Here is an 18,349-nt window from a genome sequence, read left to right as displayed (position 1 = left end):
TTGGATTTGAAGAAATACAGCACTTCAAGGGAGGCCTGGAAAAGAGAACAACCAAGCCTTGGAAAATGAACAAGGTAAAACACGTATTTACTGCAGTGCTGACTGTTGGTTGAGTGGTGAGTGGGAGGAGCGGCTGAGTTCGGAGAAATTAGGGTGTGTGGATGAATGCAGTGAAGTCCTGTAGCATCCAAGACACGTGTCGTACAGTGCAAAAATCAGAAATGGCCAAGGAATGATAATTTGACAATGATGTTGCCTGCCAGTGTCAACTGCCACCGCAGCCATAGCTGTATATGTGAGAGTTGCCACTTGCTGCTACCCAACGCTCCACTTTAAGCCACCCAAATTTACCATTGAACACGAATCGAATCATCTAAATGGTAATAAGTTGTTATTATATCTGATGTTTTAAATTTGAGTAGGAGTCTTCTTTAGACTTATATTACTTTATATTTACCTTTGATATTTCTTTTGTTAAAAAAATACCTTTGACGTCTTCCATCTCTTGTTACAATGAGGGACGGTTTTTTAGAAGAAATTTGGAGTAGATTATAAAAATTGAAAGGATATAAATAAAATTGGGTAAACTTAAACTTTTTTTTTATAGAAGTATCACTTAAAATTGTAACAAACTTACAAATTGGTCTAACAAGCCATTCTATCTAAAGGTCCTTCGTTTAAATCTCACTTCATTTTGGGTATCAAAATAGCCAAATCAAAATGATATTTTATATTGACATCATCATCACACTATTATCAAGTTAATCATCCAATAATATAATTGTAACGAAAAATAAAATTCAATGCTAAAAGAATAACATCGATGAATTTAATGATAAAATCAATAAAGACACTAAAGTACAGTTGTATATGATATCAGAGCATAGAGTTTCCACTCAATCAAGATATCCTGAATAATCCGGCTGATAAAAATTTCCATATACCAAAAGGGACAGGGGAGCAGAAAAAGCTCTAGATTATTGAAGAACTGCAACATGATTCTCAAAAGACAGTTGAATGAAACAAATATGTAGTGAACAATCCCATTTTATGCTATTAAGTTCCACAGTTCCATTCCAAGACACGAGTGTCAAAAATTCAATTAAGGAAAGATTATGTGACCCTGAAAAATCCAGGGTACAAGATATGCAGTGCACATGACGCCATAAGCTTCCCGCTAATGTAATGAACACATCAGAACAAATTTCCTTTTTCAGAACTTAACAAAACTCATGACCATCATTCTCACAACAGAAGCAACTAAAGTTCAAGGTTTTTTTTTCTCTCTAATGAAAAGGTAATTTAGCTAGCAACAGCTGCTTGTTTCTTCCCTTTCTTGCTTCCACTGGCTGCACCACCCCCTTTTACCATTCTAGAGAGAATATCAGCTTGCTTTGTGTTGCCTTCCTGGTTAAGGCTCTTGATTAAATCCTCAAGGCTGCTCCAGTTAGTGATCCCCCCTTTCTCCATTATTTTACACAATATTGAATATGCATTGAGAGTTTTTCCAGCAGTTAAGACAGCATTCAACACCTTCTCATAACTTGAAACATCTATGTTACAGTCTCTCTCTAAACCAAAATCTAACAACTTGAGAGCAGCAATAGTCTTCCCTTTCTCAGAAAGAATAGATAGAAGGCTATCTAAATTGGTTGCACACCCATTTTGCATCAGTAGCTCAATTCTTCCAAGGGCTTCTCTTCAACATGACCTCTCACGAGATGAGCTTCCACGATCTTAAACACCAAGTCCATATGCTCCTTCACTCCCTTCTCCAGCATACTCTTCATAACTCTGCTTGCAGTTTGAATCCTTCCATCTTCAAACAAACTTTCCATCATTGACTTGAATATGCCAGACTCAGGAAGATGTCCATCCTCGATCATACTGTCCAATGTTGTTTTAGCATCAGCAGGTTCACCTTTCCTTAAGTAGCTTTCGGTGAGCAATTTGTAAGCACCGGCATCTTTAGGCACCCCTCTCCTACCCATGATCTTTAGAACTTGAAAAGCAAGACTGGGATTACCTTCTTTTGCATGCCCACGGATCAAATTATTAAATGCAGTAGGATCCAGAACACCCTTCTTCATCAATTGACGGAAAAAGACTTCTGCTTTTCCTGTCTAACCACGGTGGCATAGATACTGAATCATTGGATTATATGCATTAACTTCTATATCTAAAGAATTTTCTGGCCTCAGCACAATTTCCTTCTCAACAAGCTTATCCAGCAACTTGATTGCCTGATCAAACTCATTGTCCTAGCAAAAGTTCTCAATCAAGACACCATAATGACCAGCCTCTGTAGGAATACTCAATCGAATCATTGCCTTGAGCAAATCAGCAGCTGCATTCAAATCGCCGGATTTGCATTGACTATTTAATAGCTTGAAGAAAATTGAATTATCCTTTGGTGCAACATACCTCTCCAACATCTCCTTCAAAATAGTCTTAGCCTCATTTGTCTTGCCCGCATCACACAGCCCTGGCAATATAGTTGAATATGTTGTTGCATTAGGCTTTATACCAAAACACTTCATCTCTTCAAACAATCTCAACCCGACATCAACTTGCCCCACTGCAACATACCCCTTTATCATGGTGGTGTAGCTGATTACTGTAGGGGTTAAGTTCTTCGCCTTCATCTCTAAAACAACTTCTCAGCTTCCTCCATTCTCTTGAACCGAGTATATCAATTAATCATTGTATTATAAGTCACAGCATCGGGTGAAATGCCCCTAGTCTTCATATCTTCATAAAACCAATTAGCAGTCTCGAGTCTCAGCGACAAAAAGAAGCCACAAAGCATAATGTTATAGGTATGACGAGTAAGTTCTATCCCTTCACTCAGCATCTTATTGAAATACCTTTTGGCCATCATATATCGTCCACGTCGTAATATAACCTTAAAGAAAGCATCCTAAGACTTGATAGTTCTGTTCACACCCAAATCCTCCATTTTCTGGAAAATTTTGACAGCTTCTTTAAGTATCCCGGCTTTCCCATAACTATCAATCAGAACAACAAAGAAATCCTCATCCCACTCAACGCCCTTTTTGGGCATGTCTAGAAGTATGCATCTGGCATGATTAAGCTTGGAAGCTCGACCTAAAATCTGAATGATCTTCATGTGGGCTTCACGGTCGTGGCGGATCAAACAAGCCCGCTCTACCCACCGGAAGAACTGGAGAGCATGTTCGGAGTTCTTAGCACCATGGAGAACGTTATAAACTAATGAATGGTCGAATTCAGGGACTAAAACACGGATGGAGTTCTATAAGCTGGTTGTCCAAACCCGGTTCTCCATCATTCTACAAATAATGTCCTCTATTTTTTCAGGGCTTCAAGTCTTACCTCGCGGGGTTCTGCGGGTGGCGGCTACTTGTTCTTGCTGTTGAGGTGGCGCATTGTTCAAATCTTGGGTTGTAGTGAAGAAATGCAAAGGGATTGAGATTCTGGGATAAGCTCTATGTTTCAGATTCACATGGTAACGCTTCGAAACAGAGAGGAAAGCCATTGAAGTTGGTAGAGGCGAAGATCCAGGGCAGAGAAATGTTGTAAGGGTTGAAGAGACTGAGCTGAGCTTCTGGAGTTTAGGTTGGGCTCATAACTAGTGTAGATCTCACAGGGCCCGAACTTTATTGCCCGGAGACAACGGATAAATGCCCAATACCCGGCACTGGCCAACGGAATACAGAATAAGTGCGTAATTATTCTTTTATAGGTAAAGAATACAAATGGTCTCCCAATACACTAAGTTATTTTATTGAGTCTTCTAATTATTAAAAGTTATAAAATAGTTTTTTAATTATATGTTATTGTTTTGTAAAGTCCCTTAACTATTAAAAGTTATAAAATAGTCAATCGACTATTCATATATTCCAAATTTATCATTTTTCCTTAAAAAATTGATAGTCGTATAAGTTGGTTTGCTGACTGTGATATAATAATCTTTTGAGATTTTGGAGTCAAATTCTATCATATACTAGTCAATAGGTTAATGTTCGTTTCATGCTACACTAAATTTTTTAACAAAAAAATACGATTTTGGAATATATGCACAGTTGATTGACCGCTGTGTAACTCTTAATAGTATAGAGACTCAATAAAACAATGTCCTATAGTTGAGAGTATTTTTTAACTTTTAATATTTAGGGGACTTAACAAAGTATCTCTCTATAATCGAGAGTCTATTTGTGTATTAATCTTTTTCATAGAAATAAAAACATTTAATTTTAGGGTAAAGTATAGTAATGGTCATTGAACTTTTGTAAAACTTTCATTTAGGTCCCCCAACTTTTAAAACTTGCAATACAATCTCTCAACATTTAGTCCGTTTGCAATATGGTCCCCATGGACTAAATGTTGAGGGATCATATTGCAAACGGACTAAATGTTGGGGGATTATATTGCAAGTTTTAAAAGTTGGGACCTAAATGAAAGCTTTAGAAAATTTCAGTGACCATTATACTTTACCTTTAAAAATATAAAAATATCAACCCTGAAACTGGGAAGACAACAACAAAATAATATAAAAACGACAAATTTATTAGTACCAAAGAAATGTTTTTTAGGCATTGGTTGTTTGCGTTTTTGTTGATAATTTCTTCCTCGAACCTGTTTTGATTATAATGTATTTCGTCTTTATTTAATGAAAGCCTTTGTTTGATAAAAAGAGATATAAGGTGGAAATGCAGGGCTGAGGAGAATCACTGGCAGATTGAGAAGAAAGGGATGGAAAATGAATCCTTCTGCAAAGTATCTTCTTTCGTTTTAAAAGAAGAAAGAAAGACAGCAGTAGTCAAGTCAAGCATCGATACAAGAAATTAACACTTAAATTATATAAGAATCATATAAAAAAAAAGGAGAATGATTAGACTACTAAAAAATTATCGACAAATGTAAAATAGAGTCAAACATATCGAGAAAACTATCTATTATATCCAAATATAATTTGAAGGTTCACAGCAGGAAGATCAGCGGATAACAGTCACTGGTTTGATATATTATGTTACGATATGTAACTTATTTTCCGGATGATATTCATAATACATATTTAAGTTTCTTCCGAATATAACTTAGCAGGGTCCTTTGTATTTGAATGAACAGAATTGCTTTGTTTGATTTGCTACACGTTTTATCTCCGCAAATGATTGACCCATTGCACGGCATGTTCATAATGAAGTAGTGGAATGAGGATGGTACTTTTGGCACTGATTAATTTTCCAGGAAAATACGGAGGAAACTTCCTTTCCTAGTTGTCCCCATCCAAGCAACTGCATTCTTCAATGGGCTTGGAGGCTTTTGAGTTTTGGGATTCAGGGAAATGCTATTACTACAAATGCTAAGAAACAAAAGGTCGCCACCCAGCTGCGTAAGCTACTAGCTTCCTGCATTCCTATCCTGCTTTAAGCTACACACAGTACCAAAACAAAAAGAAAGGAGACGTTGTAAAAGGAAGAAACAAGGCCGACCCACACTGACAGAAATGAGGAAGTTTCCACTTGTACGGGTTATATGGCACTAAAACTAAATTCAAATAAAATAGAAGAATCTTGGTCTACAAAATATAGGAATTAGTTGAGATGACATTGAGAGGCAAGATCAACAACTTAAGCAAATCCTATATAAATGTAACCCCAGCATCCAACTAGAAAAACAAAATGAAAAATAAGGATATCTGGAAATTTCTTATTTTGATACGTGAGGATTGCATTAGTTTCATATCTATATAGGTAACAAAAAAAAATGGCAAGGTTTCTTCTCGCGTCGCTGATGAGGGCAGCCGTAGTAGCTGCAGCGGTGGCAGCGGGACACCAATCATTGTTAGGAAGCATAAAGATAGCAGTTTTGCCAGTAGCAAAGGTATTCACCTTGTGTTTCTTGGGCTTCCTAATGGCTTTCAAGTATGTTAATATCTTTCCCGAAAATGGAAGAAAGCTTTTGAATGGGGTAATCTCTTTCTTATCCATTCCTTCTGTCAACAGATTGATTTGATTTGGCAAATATATACTAGTTACTCACTTGACATTCCATCTCCTACGTTGCATGCAGTTAGTGTTTTCCCTTCTGCTCCCCTGTTTCATCTTTTCTCAACTCGGGCAAGCTATTACTCTACAGAAAATGCTTCAATGGTATTCAACCATTCATCACTTCTCTTCTTTATTGGATCTCTCTTGTGTATCATCAAAAACCAATACTAATCATGGTGTTGCAATGCACTTGCAGGTGGTTCATTCCAGTGAATGTTGTTCTGGGCGCAATCTCTGGCTCTATAATAGGTTATGTTGTTGTAACCTTAGTCAAACCTCCATACCCCTACTTCAAGTTCTCAGTCATACAAATTGCGATTGGTAAGCCTCTGCATCATGTACAATATATTATGCGTTATGCCGTTATCTTAACACACTAAAGATGATATCGGTCACACAACACAATATTTGTATGAATCTAAGTCCGATGATTGCAGGAAACATAGGGAACGTACCACTTGTTCTGATTGCAGCTTTATGTAGAGATACCTCTAATCCATTTGGCGACACTGAAACATGTAGCACTCAGGGAACTGCATACATTTCATTTGGACAGTGGGTATGTACGTCAGAATATATTGTGCTCTAACTTAATTTGTTGTGGTAATCTTTACCTTTTTATGCTGATGAAAGATGTTACTACCTACCCTTAGCAAATATACTAACCAGTTTAGCTTATAAATAATGTTAGGTTGGTGCAATCATTCTGTACACATATGCATTTCATATGTTGGCCCCTCCCCCGGAACGTACCTTTGACCTTGAGGATGGGAATCTCCCCCTTAAGATCCATCAGAAGGATGCCTCTCCTAAGAATGTTCCATTGCTGGGGCAAGAGGATTCACCGACGGATTCAGACAACTCAAAGAAAGGAAAGGTGAGGATCACGTTTGTTTGAGTTTGTTTGATTTCATGCTTTGCTTCCAATAAGCCTTCCCTGACTATGTATCTGTTATTTTGGTGCAGATTAAAAGTTTTCTAGTATTTGTTTATGACAAGTTAAAGCTTAAGCAAATCTTTCAACCCCCTATTGTTGCATCTGTAAGTTTCAGACGTTTTGTTGGGTTATATTTCATGAATTAGTAACTGGTTTGGCTTGTAGTGGCAACTTCAAGTTTCTTTTCCAATCTCTGTCAAGTCTTAAATTTTATATTTGGTAATATAATATGGGTTATAACTACTGCACATTCACACTAATATGATCTGAATACCCTTAGGCATTGAGTTATGAGAGAAATGGATAATCCATGCATCCATGAACTGATTTTGCAGTCCTTTATTTGAGGGATGATTCAAAAGCCAAAAGAGCATTCAATCTTGATACAAAATTCCTTCATACGCATGGATGCATCTTTTAGGGGACATATGGTGTTTGAAGTTGCAGTGTTTCTTCCACATCCATTTTGGTGAATAAAGTAACATATTTCTCTCCTGCTTTTTTTGTGTGCAATTATTTGCATTCTGCAGATACTAGCCATGGTTATAGGCACAGTACCGGTTCTAAAGAAATTAATATTTACAAGAGATGCTCCACTTTATTTTTTCACCGACAGCTGCATTATTCTTGGGTTAGTCTCATGACAATAAGTTGCTTTTTTTATTATTTGGTTGGAATTAATAGGAGTGTGTTGGTTATCTTCTATAAATGCTGGTGGCTTTGTATTTGGTTCTATGATGAGTTGATGTGTTTGATGTAAACAGGAAGGCCATGATCCCATGCATCTTGTTGGCATTGGGAGGCAACCTTGTTGATGGTAAGTTAAACATCTTGGGCACCATGTGGGTTTTACCTACAATACCATAACATGTAGGATGATTTGCAGGACCAGGGCCAGGAAGTTCAAAAATTGGTGTCCGAACACTCGTGGCTATCATAATTGGGCGCTTAATCTTGGTGCCCCCTGCAGGATTGGGCATTGTAACACTGGCTGATAAGCTCGGTTTCCTTCCTGAGGGTGATAAAATGTTCCGATTTGTCCTACTACTTCAGCATTCTATGCCAACATCTGTCCTTTCTGGTAAAACAGTCTAAATGTGTGCAGTGCATATAAAAAATGAATATCCGAGTTACAAAACTATATTAGGATTCAGGAAGCATGATATAATATATCTGATCCCCATGGATTGCTTCTGTTTAGGATAGATGGATCTGGATGATTTCATTTCTAGCGCAGTATCTGATATTAAATTGTTTTGGAATTGTGTTGCAGGTGCTGTTGCTAATTTAAGAGGTTACGGAAAGGAGGCAGCGGCTGCGCTATTCTGGGTTCATATATTTGCAGTTTTCACTATGGCAGGATGGATTATTTTGTATCTCAACATACTCTTCTAAAACCAGCAGTCGTGAGATTAGATGGAATCGTTTGACAGTCCAAGGCAGCTTATGTCTTTTTGTGAGCCCTGCAACCATGAATACTGCTGGTGAAATTCTGTTTAGTTCGTTATGAAAGCTACAAAATTTAAAACTATTTAGTAATCAATTTCAATCCGAGGTCAGGGAAAGAAATCTTGTTTATTCAATTTCAAATTCCTATTAAATTTTCAGCGCAGAAATTAAGATAGAATAATATAAAATCTTGAAAATGAGGCTTTGCTGCTTATCCTGTAACTTCTGGGAAGAAAGGTATTTGAGTTTCTGCTTATACTTTCTTTGACCAAGATTAGAAAAGATGGAAGGGTAAATCACTTCCCTTACAAGTTCAGGAATTGGTTGGTTTTGTTTTTATCATGTAACCAAACCCTTAAGAGCAAGCATCTCCTGCACCATCGAATTTAATCACCACGCCCCCAAATAACAATCAATATAATATTAACGATGAAAAACAACTCAGACATTTCAGCATTCGTAATCCATTCATTTAAGCCCAACTCAGTTTCCAGTTACTGATAATCAATCAAAGCAAGCAAACTGGGAAAAAAAAATCTTGCATAAGCACAAGCACACTTGAGGTAGGAAACTATAATCATATCCAATTCTACTATCAAGGCCAGAAATTGAGATTAAAAGCATACACAACAAACCAAAATATTGATAAAACTATCATAATAATGCGGAACTGCAATGGCAGGGGTGGCACTCACAATAATTCGCGGGGTGAAGTTAGAATATGAAGACTTAATTTGAATAGTGGGGGAAGGGTAATTACCCACCGGATTACTGAAGCTTCTCAAAAGAGAGACCACCATCTCCTGCCTCTGCTGCCCCTTTGGTTTAGTGATGATGTATTCGAAACCTGAATTTGATGCTGGCCCCATGAAGGTAGATTGCAATCACCTATTGATCCTCTTCTTCCAATTAGTGGCTTGCCCAAACATAAGACGAGAACAACACCAACAATACCAGCAATGGGCACAGCTGCGCGAAATAGCCAGTCTCTACCACTCTCCCTGGCAGAGCAACTAATGGTAGGACCCACATGTGGCACATCATGTAATTCACATGGACCAAGTTCGCAAGCTTCATCTGCTTCAGCTTCATCAGAATCCTCAGATGAATTATCTTCACTAGCATTTTGCCGCTGGATTTCTTGCATCTCCATCCTATTATTCATGTGTTGCTTCCCCTCTTCATAATCTTTGTCATCAGTAGGAAGCTCATAGCGGCAAAGGGGGCATGAATTCCGTGCACTCAACCATGGCAAGATACAAGAAGGGTGATAGACGTGAAGGCAAGGAAGCTGGTTTACTTCAATGCCAACAGGCAAAACATCCTTGCAGATTGCACAGGCCAAACCATCAGAGTTCTCATGTTCATCACTGACAGCGACACGAGGCAGATTATTCACAAAAGATGAAGATGCAGGAGTTGCTCCTCTTCTAGAGCCATCAGTCTCAGTCAGATGGTCAAGAAGTTGGTAAAAGCCAGCTCTGGAGCGACGCAAATTAAAAATAGGGAGAGTGGTTTCATTTGTATTTGAAGAAAACAAATTTATAAGTCCAGTTCTAGCATGTCCAACCACATATTCTTCAGCATCTTCTTCTTCCCACTCACCATCTTCATCTTCTTCAGGTTCATCCCAGATCCATTGGTTCAGACCAGCATGCATTGGATCAATATCAGTGTCGCTATCACTGTTAGTATCACTCCTCTCAGCTTGAACGAATATTTCTGTATCCAGGAAACTGTGTTCATCCATAGAAGCATCCGAATCCCCTCCATAAGTACTGAAAGATATTGCATCACTCTCACCCCGAAAAACCCTGTACCGACCGAAACTAACATTTGATTCATTCTCACCATAAAAGGAATCCAGATGATCAAAACCATCACTTTCAGAATCAGATATAACACGCCCCCATCTTCTAGAACCACTAGGAGTTGTACGTGAACTACTACGTCGTAAAGACCTTGCACCGGAACCACCATCCATAATTGGATCCTCGGAGCCAGAGACAGTGGATTGGTTCTGCCTCAACGAATTAATCATTTGTAAGAACTGTTGGGAGAAAAGATTTTCAATTGATTCAGAACTGCTTTGCCGATTCCTTCTTCTTCTTCTTCTTCTATTAGAGTCTTGAGGAGGTGTACCGAGATCCTCAAGCAACAAAAATTTGCAGTCTCCACAGAGACCAACGGTTTCGAGATCGAATGTTGCCTCATATTCAGGTGCAAGACTTCTCCGGCATAGAGTACACAAAGATGGCAGGCCGGAGTGATCTCCAACCAATCCACCACCCTCCATGTGGCCAGGAGCAGGACGCAAAGGGACATCTTGAAAATTTCTTTCCGAGTCTTCTTCCATTCCTTCAAAGAAGAAAAATGGATCAAGCAAAAGGAAACTGAGAAGAATAAAAAAGGGTTACCAAAAGGATAGGCAAATGTCATTGGAACCACCAGCAAAACAATATAATAAATCCCTCTCCATGCAATTAGTGACAGATAAATCAAGAAATAGGGCTCAAAAAGGAAGGAAAATTAAAAGGAACAGAAAAACCCTGATAACAAAATATAAAATCGGGAAAAAAAATATCTAAAGCAGGAAGCTTAGTGGGAGTAACTGGAAAGGATTAAAGGGGGTAAATTGTAGGCAAGCGACAGAAGAGGAGCACGAAAACGCATTCAAAGCATCGTTCTTTGACACAGGAGGGTGCATTGCGACGAATACTTCTTTTTTGGGTATTTACAGTGAAATTCTAATAATTACAAGCAAAATACAATAAAAAAAGTTGCTAACAAAATTAAGTGATTAATTAATATTCAGAAAGCTTAATAAATCTATAAAATTGAACAACTAAAAATGCAGAAATCATGGTTGCATACATGAAACAGATAGAAAATTACCAGATGAGTGGGCTGAAAGCCGCGATCTCCAGAAAGGGGAAAATAGCAAACAAAACAACAAAGAAAGCGAGAGAAAGGGAATTAGGGAAAGGCGAAAGCAGAAGCTATTGGGACTCGGTGATTATTAGACACTGCACAAAGCACCAATGTGGGAAGAAGAAGAAGAAGACCGCATCCAATTCTCAACATTAGAAAAGGCCCACTAGAAACAATGAAGGATGGCTGGAATCTACACATTGATTTTTTTTTTTTTTTTGACAATTTTTGTTGAACCGTATACATCAAAAGGTGCCTGTACGGCTCTTAAGGGATACAATTTTATCTTAATCAACCTATTTTATCGAGAAAGATTATTTTTTTAGGTCAAGGGGTTGATTTTGATATCTCAAATTAACTTATTGGTCTTATAATATACTTCAGTATAGACAATGATATAAAAGATTTTTTTATAAATTCTCCTAACGGATGGATGATAACAAAATCAATATATGTTATAAATAATTTAGATCATTTGACATTAAACACTCAATCACCCTATTACAATTGTTGGTGTTCGAACTCGTGAATTCTAGAAACAACAACAATTCCTTTAACTACTAAGATAAATTGATTCTTGCAAATTGTTTAAATTTTATATTAATTAAAATTGTCCTTTACTAAAAAATAGTACTATTTTCCAAACATATATTTATTAACATTAAATTTAATCAAATATTTAAAATTGGAAAATATTATAATAAAAGATTAATCAATATTTTTTAGACAATACAAACATATTCCAATAAATATATAATACTATTTTTAATTGTTATTTTAAATTTTAACAGGAACAATAGTTATATCCGAAATCAATCTACTCAACTTTATAAACAAATTAATTTTAATTCGTATTAAATATATGTTTACATATAAAGTAAATAATTATGTATTCGAATTCATGGCTTGTAAAAATTTCAATCATATAAAAGATGACAATAAGACTATGAATATTTGTGGGATTGAGATAATAGCTTAATGTTACAAACATAACGAGGGAAGAAGGAAGATGAGTTTGAGATTATGATATCTTTGTTTACATCAACAAAAGTTGATGCAGATAGAATTGGGACAAAAGTAGAGCAGACATAGGTGTGTAAGCTGTAATGTAAATGTGTGTCGTGTCCCATGGTTTCTTTTGAATATTTTGAACAGGAACCTAAGAAGAAACTCAAGTATCAGGCCTTGGGGAGGACTGGTTTTTCCTAGTCTGGAAGATTCGCCATATCTCTCTCATAAACAGTCAGCTGTATGTATGTACCTCTTACCATATATACATATTACAAAGGTGGTTGATCATCACAAATCCCCTCTTGGAATGACCAGCTCAAGGTGGGTTTCTGTTTCTCATGGCATGGCAGAGATGCAAGCCTCGCCTAATTTGATTTGATTTATGGCAGTAGAAAAGGAAGAATTTCCAAGTGGATGCAGCAGGGGCAGAGGAGGAGGAGCCCGCGTTTATCTGTTGCATTGGATGCTTGTAACTCACAGCAATCGGATCCTATTGCCACACAGGCTAAGATCAGTGCCAGCAAAACAAGAAAACCAAGACCCCTTCAACATATGGCTGCACCCTCTTCGTACCAGGTGCTGTCACCCGTGTCCTTTTAATACCCATGCTATCAAATTTCAGGATTCATTCTTCAAATCAAACAAGAAAATTTATGTTTTACTTCTAACTTATAACTAGTCTTGTGAGGGCAAAAGTATCCCGACACCAAATTATAAAGGCTTCCCTCAACTTTAGTCACACATAGCATAGCACTTGTTTTTATTTTGTACTCGAAATCCTGAGGCAGTCTAGCTAAAATGTGTGAGTTGATTTATGGTGCTTGTAAATTTATCCAAAACCCTGCTCATTAGAGATCAATTCAGACGATAGCATTGCGTAATGATCAAACCATCATTGTCATGAAGATTTTGGCTTAATTATGGCATTTTAGCTCATCATGTATCTATCCAAGTCTAAGGTCTTTATGCATTGTATCAAAACCCAGGCAAACGGCGTGCAGAGCAGCAACCAACAAGGCCATGAAGATCATCCAATTAGTAGTGGTGAGCCTTGTGGTTTTCTAGCGCTGTCTCAAGTAACACGATTAATTGTTTTTTGTCAGACCATCCCACTTCCCGGGTTGGAAATAGCCTTAAATTTCATGATGATAAAGCAGCCTACCCTGGTATTGAGATTTTCAAGCCTTCCATCATTTTCAAATTTTAATTACTCCAATACAAGATCATGCCATCTACAGAATGGATGCCAGAGAAACGTATACTAGGGCATATTCTTGATATTTTACTGAGGTATGAGTTGTATATAGTTGAAGAGTCACTACTCACTACCAAAAAAGTAGTAGATATGCGCTGAAAGAGATTGCTAAATTTGGAATAATCTTTGTATGAATAATATATCCCTTGATTTTTGGACCTCATCTTTCTTATGTTAGGAGAGACACCTATGAAATATTTGCTGAACCTGTTGACCCTGAAGAGGTATGCAATTATTAGTCTCTCTCTTTTCATATACTGTGCTAATGAGTGTTGCAAGGTAACGCGTAAAATTATTTTTTAATTAAAATTAATATTTTTATTAAAAATGAAAAATATATTTTTGAGTGTCCAATTATATCTTAATCAAAGATTGGTGGCGACTCGTCGAACCGTTTTTTTATCCAAATCAATCGAGATGAGATTTTTAAAATTAATTTTTTTAAGAAAAATCGTTTCGACACCTTGCTTTATTTTCACTTTTAAATTTGATTAAGTTTCATTTAATGGGTCAAGCTAAGCCTGCATGGCCACAATATTACATTATAAATGACATTTTTCTATCTTCTGCTTTTTCTCTAAAGATTTCTATGTGCCTATTAATGGCAAATTTAGTTTTCTGTATTTCCCCTCTCGTCTAATGGCTGCCACTGCGAGGACTCGGTAAATGATTCCAAAGCTTTCTGGGGCGTTCTTGCTCATTTAGCCAAAGAAATTCTTGACGATGACGATGATGTACCTCACGACTCTGAAACGCTTGGTACAGTGGGATCATCGCATATGTCAGATGCTTCAACAGCTTCCCAGGTGAGTGTCTTTATTGCTTCATACCCATTGCTATCGCTGACGCATTGCCATTTTTTCAAATGCTCCTTTTGTGATTGAATTGATTGATTATGTTCCTTCTCAATAGCAGAAGCAACAACCAGCTGAAGGTTATAGAAGAATGGACTATCCTACAATAAAAAGGGGCTTGGATAGGCTCACTACTTCCCTTAATCATATCGGTGACTCTTTTGAAAAGGCTTTAGAGGTAAGACTAAAACCTTTTCGGACATGGATTCTGCTATACTTCTCAAACTCATCGCCTTCTTTTCTTTCCTAATTACTCTGTAATCTGTATGTAGCTCTTCATGTGCTTTTTCAATGTCAATCGGTAAACTAATAATTGTATACTGTATCCATCTGTCTGTTTATATTTGTTTAAGCTATGAAGATTTCTGCACCAGACATTTTACACTTGAAATATTGAAAAGAAACATCCATTAGTTCATTGGAAATGTAACTGTATTCTTCAACAAAATTTCTTGTCTTTGCAGCAAGGTAGAACAATTGTGGGGAGTAAAACGCAATATATCATCCATGAAACGCGCAAGCTTCAAATGAGACAGAAAGGGAACAGTTCCATGGCACAGAAAGGAGCTTTCTATTCAAGATGAGCTAAAGAATTTGGAAGAAGAATAAAGTATGTTCTTAAGGCAAAAGGCAAAATTAAAGTGGATTAAAGAAGGCGGCAAAAATACAAAAAATTTTCATTCCTTGGTAGCCTTCAAAAACAAGAGAGATACAATTAGAGTTCTTGTGGATGAAAGTGGAAATAGACTTGAAACCTTTGACACAATGGCTAAAGAAGTGATCAATTTCTATTCTAATCTTATTGGAACTGTTGATTCCTCGGTTAAAGAAATTGATCCAAACCTTCTCAAAACTCTTCTGAATTTCAATCTGCCCTCTGAAGCTTCTTCAAGTCTCGTCAAAGAAGTTACTGAAGTAGAAATCCAAAATGCCATCTTCAACCAAGGAAACGATAAAGCCCCGGGTCCAGACGGATTCACCCCTCTTCTTCAAAGCAGCATGGACTATAGTAGGTAAGGATTTCTCTGTAGCTGTCAAGCACTTCTTCTCCAATGATTTTTTGCTTCCAGCATTCAATTCTACTGTTATTGTCCTTGCTCCTAAAGTACCAAATCCATGTTCTGTTAAAGACTTTCGACCCATATCCTGCTGTTCTGTTTTTTACAAAGCCATTTCAAAAATTTTGGTTACAAGACTGACTGTTGTTCTTCCTGAGATCATTTCTTTAAACCAGACAGCTTTTATCCGAGGTAGAGACATTGTTGATAATACGCTCCTTGCTCAGGAAATGGTAAAAGGTTATGGTAGAAAGACCATCTCCCCTAGGTGCACTATGAAAATTGACCTTCATAAAACGTTTGATTCCATCCATTGGGGTTTTATTTCTGCCATTCTCAAAGCCCTTAATCTCCCTCAAAAATTTTTAGAATGGATTGAGATATGCTACACCCAAACTAGGTTCTCCATATCGTTCAATGGTACTTTAATAGGTTACTTTAAAGGGGCTCGAGGCTTGAGGCAAGGGGATCCTCTTTCTCCATACCTGTTTGTTCTTGCTATTAATGTCCTATCCAAACTGCTCAATCTGGCTGCTTCCAAGGGATTGTTTGGTTATCACCCTAAATACAAGAAAATTGGGCTTACGCACCTATCCTTTGCAGATGATTTACTGATTTTCTGCAAGGGTAACATTGAATCTGCTAGTGATGTTCTTAGTGTATTGCAGCAGTTCCACGACATTTCTGGTCTTAAAATAAACTCGTCCAAATGTGAGTTATTTGTTGCAGGCCTAACACCAAGATCCATGGAGGAAATCAAAAATTTAACAAATTTCAAAGTAGGCTGCCTCCCAGTTAGATATCTTGGTATTCCTCTGGTCACGCGTAAACTTAATGAAAATGATTGTGAAGCTCTTCTTGGAAAAATTAAGCAAAGACTCCTTCATTGGTCATCTCGGAATCTTAGTTATGCTGACAGACTTGAATTGATTCGGTCTGTCCTCTTCAGCGTGAGCAATTATTGGTGCAGACAGCTGATTTTGCCTGCCTCTGTTTTAAAAAAGGTGGAACAATTATGCTCCCGATTTTTTTGGAAAGGTGCAGACCAATCTGTTGCTGGAGCTCGAGTGAGTTGGGAAAGAATTTGCCTCTCAGAATCTGAAGGTGGTCTAGGGCTGAAAAATATCAAAAGTTGGAATAGAGCTTGTATCATCCATCTCATACGGAAAATTCTGGCTGGTAATGGATCCCTTTGGGTTGCTTGGCTCAAGAACTATGTCATCAAGGATAACGATTTTTGGCAGTTTGAACCTGCTTCAAATGTTAGCTGGAGCACCAAACGTATCTTAAAAATGAGGGATGCTGCAGTTCCATTTATTCATAACACTTTTCTGCTTAAAGATATTTGGAATGAAATCAGTCCTAAAGGACAGAAAGTAACATGGCATAAGCTCATCTGGTTTCCCATGCACATTCCGAAACATTCATTAATTGTGTGGATGGCTTTACAAGACAGGTTACCAACTAGAGACCGCCTGCAACGAATGGGAATTAACACTAATTCAGCTTGTGTAATCTGTAACAATTTTCAAGAGACAAGAAACCACCTATTTTCTGAGTGTGCTCTAGCAGCTTGCTTATGGAATTTTGTCTTGAATCTGAATGGAATGAATCCTACGAACTTGACTTGGGAGGAACATGTTACTACAACAATCAATTCATGGAAAGGAAAGTCTCTCCTCACATTCATTTTAAAAATTGCTTGGTCTGCTTTTATCTATACTGTTTGGCAGGAAAGGAATCAGCGTATCTTCCAGAAACGATCAAGATATGCTGAAATTTTGCTTAATGAAATCATTGATGTTTTCGGTTTATTCTTAGGGGGAAAAACTTCAATAGAGTTGATAGTACTAATATAATCCTATGTAATGCTTGGGGCTTATAGTTCTACCAATCACTGTTTTTTGTATAGTTATGCATAGTGTTCTTTGTTGATTGGTTGATTGGATTGTAGCAAAACTTTGCTATTTTGGATAATAAAATTCTTACTTATCCAAAAAAAAAATCAGCCACCAACACAGCTTCAGAGTCAAACCAACCGTGACACCCAACTCAGGCATCACGAAACGTAAGGTAGCAAAATTGTGTCAGTGAATCATAGGTAAAGTAACCCAAGTTTCTTTTCCATGATAATTTTGTTATTTCTAATCATAAGTCGCACTATAGGTTAGGTAAGTGTAAAGGGGTGTGGCATTGGGTGCGGTTGAATTCAACTATTGCTAATAGAAGTAGATTATGAGCCAAGTTCACGTCCTGTCCTGTCCAGTCCAGTTAAATGCATGATCTGGCATTGTTTTGCTTCGAATGCAGGTCACAATGGCCACAGTTAAATGCATATGCAGATTTGGCATTTGCGAAGGAAGGATGTGCTCAACTGGAGGAGGAGAATAAACTCCTTGGGGGGAGTCGGGAGAAAAGGGATAATCCTGCTAATGGCGATTTGGTACATATTGTATACCTTTCTCTAATCCCGCAGATGATGTTCTGTTGGATGTGGGTATTGGTACAAGCAATTGAATTGCGTTAATTAATTAATTGTGATTGTGTTTGTAATAATGAATGCTGGAAATCAGATTATACTGCAACTGGAGACATTGTTGGCGCATGAGAATTCAATATATGCGAGAGAGAACCGGTTTCTAGGAGAAATAATCGAGTATCACCAACTGAGCATGCAGGATGTTGTGTACTTAGATGAGGGCGGCTGAACAAGCTATACCAGTTGTTTATCCCCTCAACTCCCCTGAGGTGGAAGCTACCCCTTCTTCTAGTACAAGCCCCGTCCCTGGCCAGCGGTCAACACCGACAAAGGAAATCTCACC

The 18,349-nt window shown here is 37.5% G+C and overlaps 3 protein-coding genes and 1 pseudogene across 5 annotated transcripts; 2 read left to right on the top strand and 2 right to left on the bottom strand.

Moving 5' to 3' along the window:
• Positions 1 to 957: 957 nt before the first annotated feature.
• Positions 958 to 3,572, bottom strand: LOC120113526 (annotated as a pseudogene).
• Positions 3,573 to 5,710: 2,138 nt separating this feature from the next.
• Positions 5,711 to 8,469, top strand: LOC120113516 (protein PIN-LIKES 6-like). Its single transcript, XM_039134658.1, has 10 exons — positions 5,711 to 5,952; positions 6,055 to 6,134; positions 6,229 to 6,353; positions 6,470 to 6,591; positions 6,724 to 6,909; positions 6,999 to 7,073; positions 7,500 to 7,600; positions 7,734 to 7,786; positions 7,856 to 8,050; positions 8,243 to 8,469. Exons 1-10 carry the CDS (start codon positions 5,749 to 5,751, stop codon positions 8,362 to 8,364), a joined length of 1,263 nt encoding a protein of 420 aa, XP_038990589.1. The 5' UTR covers positions 5,711 to 5,748; the 3' UTR covers positions 8,365 to 8,469.
• Positions 6,220 to 11,671, bottom strand: LOC120113497. Of its 3 annotated transcripts, XR_005515314.1 has the most exons (4): positions 11,293 to 11,671; positions 9,183 to 10,811; positions 6,488 to 6,565; positions 6,220 to 6,361 (listed from the first exon to the last, which is right to left on the bottom strand). XR_005515314.1 is itself a non-coding variant. In XM_039134641.1 (2 exons), the coding sequence occupies exon 2, from the start codon at positions 10,772 to 10,774 to the stop codon at positions 9,200 to 9,202; it is 1,575 nt and encodes a 524-aa protein (XP_038990572.1). In that variant the 5' UTR covers positions 10,775 to 10,811; positions 11,293 to 11,670; the 3' UTR covers positions 8,886 to 9,199. The 3 variants fall into 3 exon arrangements, 2 of the variants coding, with proteins under 2 accessions (XP_038990572.1, XP_038990581.1); XM_039134641.1 differs by lacking the exons at positions 6,220 to 6,361; positions 6,488 to 6,565 and having other exon boundaries at positions 8,886 to 10,811; positions 11,293 to 11,670; XM_039134650.1 differs by lacking the exons at positions 6,220 to 6,361; positions 6,488 to 6,565 and having other exon boundaries at positions 8,886 to 10,776; positions 11,314 to 11,670.
• A 5,983-nt stretch (positions 11,672 to 17,654) lies between these two features.
• LOC120219272 lies at positions 17,655 to 18,349 on the top strand. The gene is made up of 2 exons (XM_039216104.1): positions 17,655 to 17,970; positions 18,101 to 18,349. Exons 1-2 carry the CDS (start codon positions 17,803 to 17,805, stop codon positions 18,233 to 18,235), a joined length of 303 nt encoding a protein of 100 aa, XP_039072035.1. The 5' UTR covers positions 17,655 to 17,802; the 3' UTR covers positions 18,236 to 18,349.

The sequence above is a fragment of the Hibiscus syriacus genome, unplaced genomic scaffold (genome assembly GCF_006381635.1).
Source record: "Hibiscus syriacus cultivar Baekdansim isolate YM2019G1 unplaced genomic scaffold, ASM638163v2 tig00000778_pilon, whole genome shotgun sequence".
Lineage (NCBI taxonomy): Eukaryota > Viridiplantae > Streptophyta > Magnoliopsida > Malvales > Malvaceae > Hibiscus > Hibiscus syriacus.
This window is presented reverse-complemented; position numbering and strand designations above follow the sequence as displayed.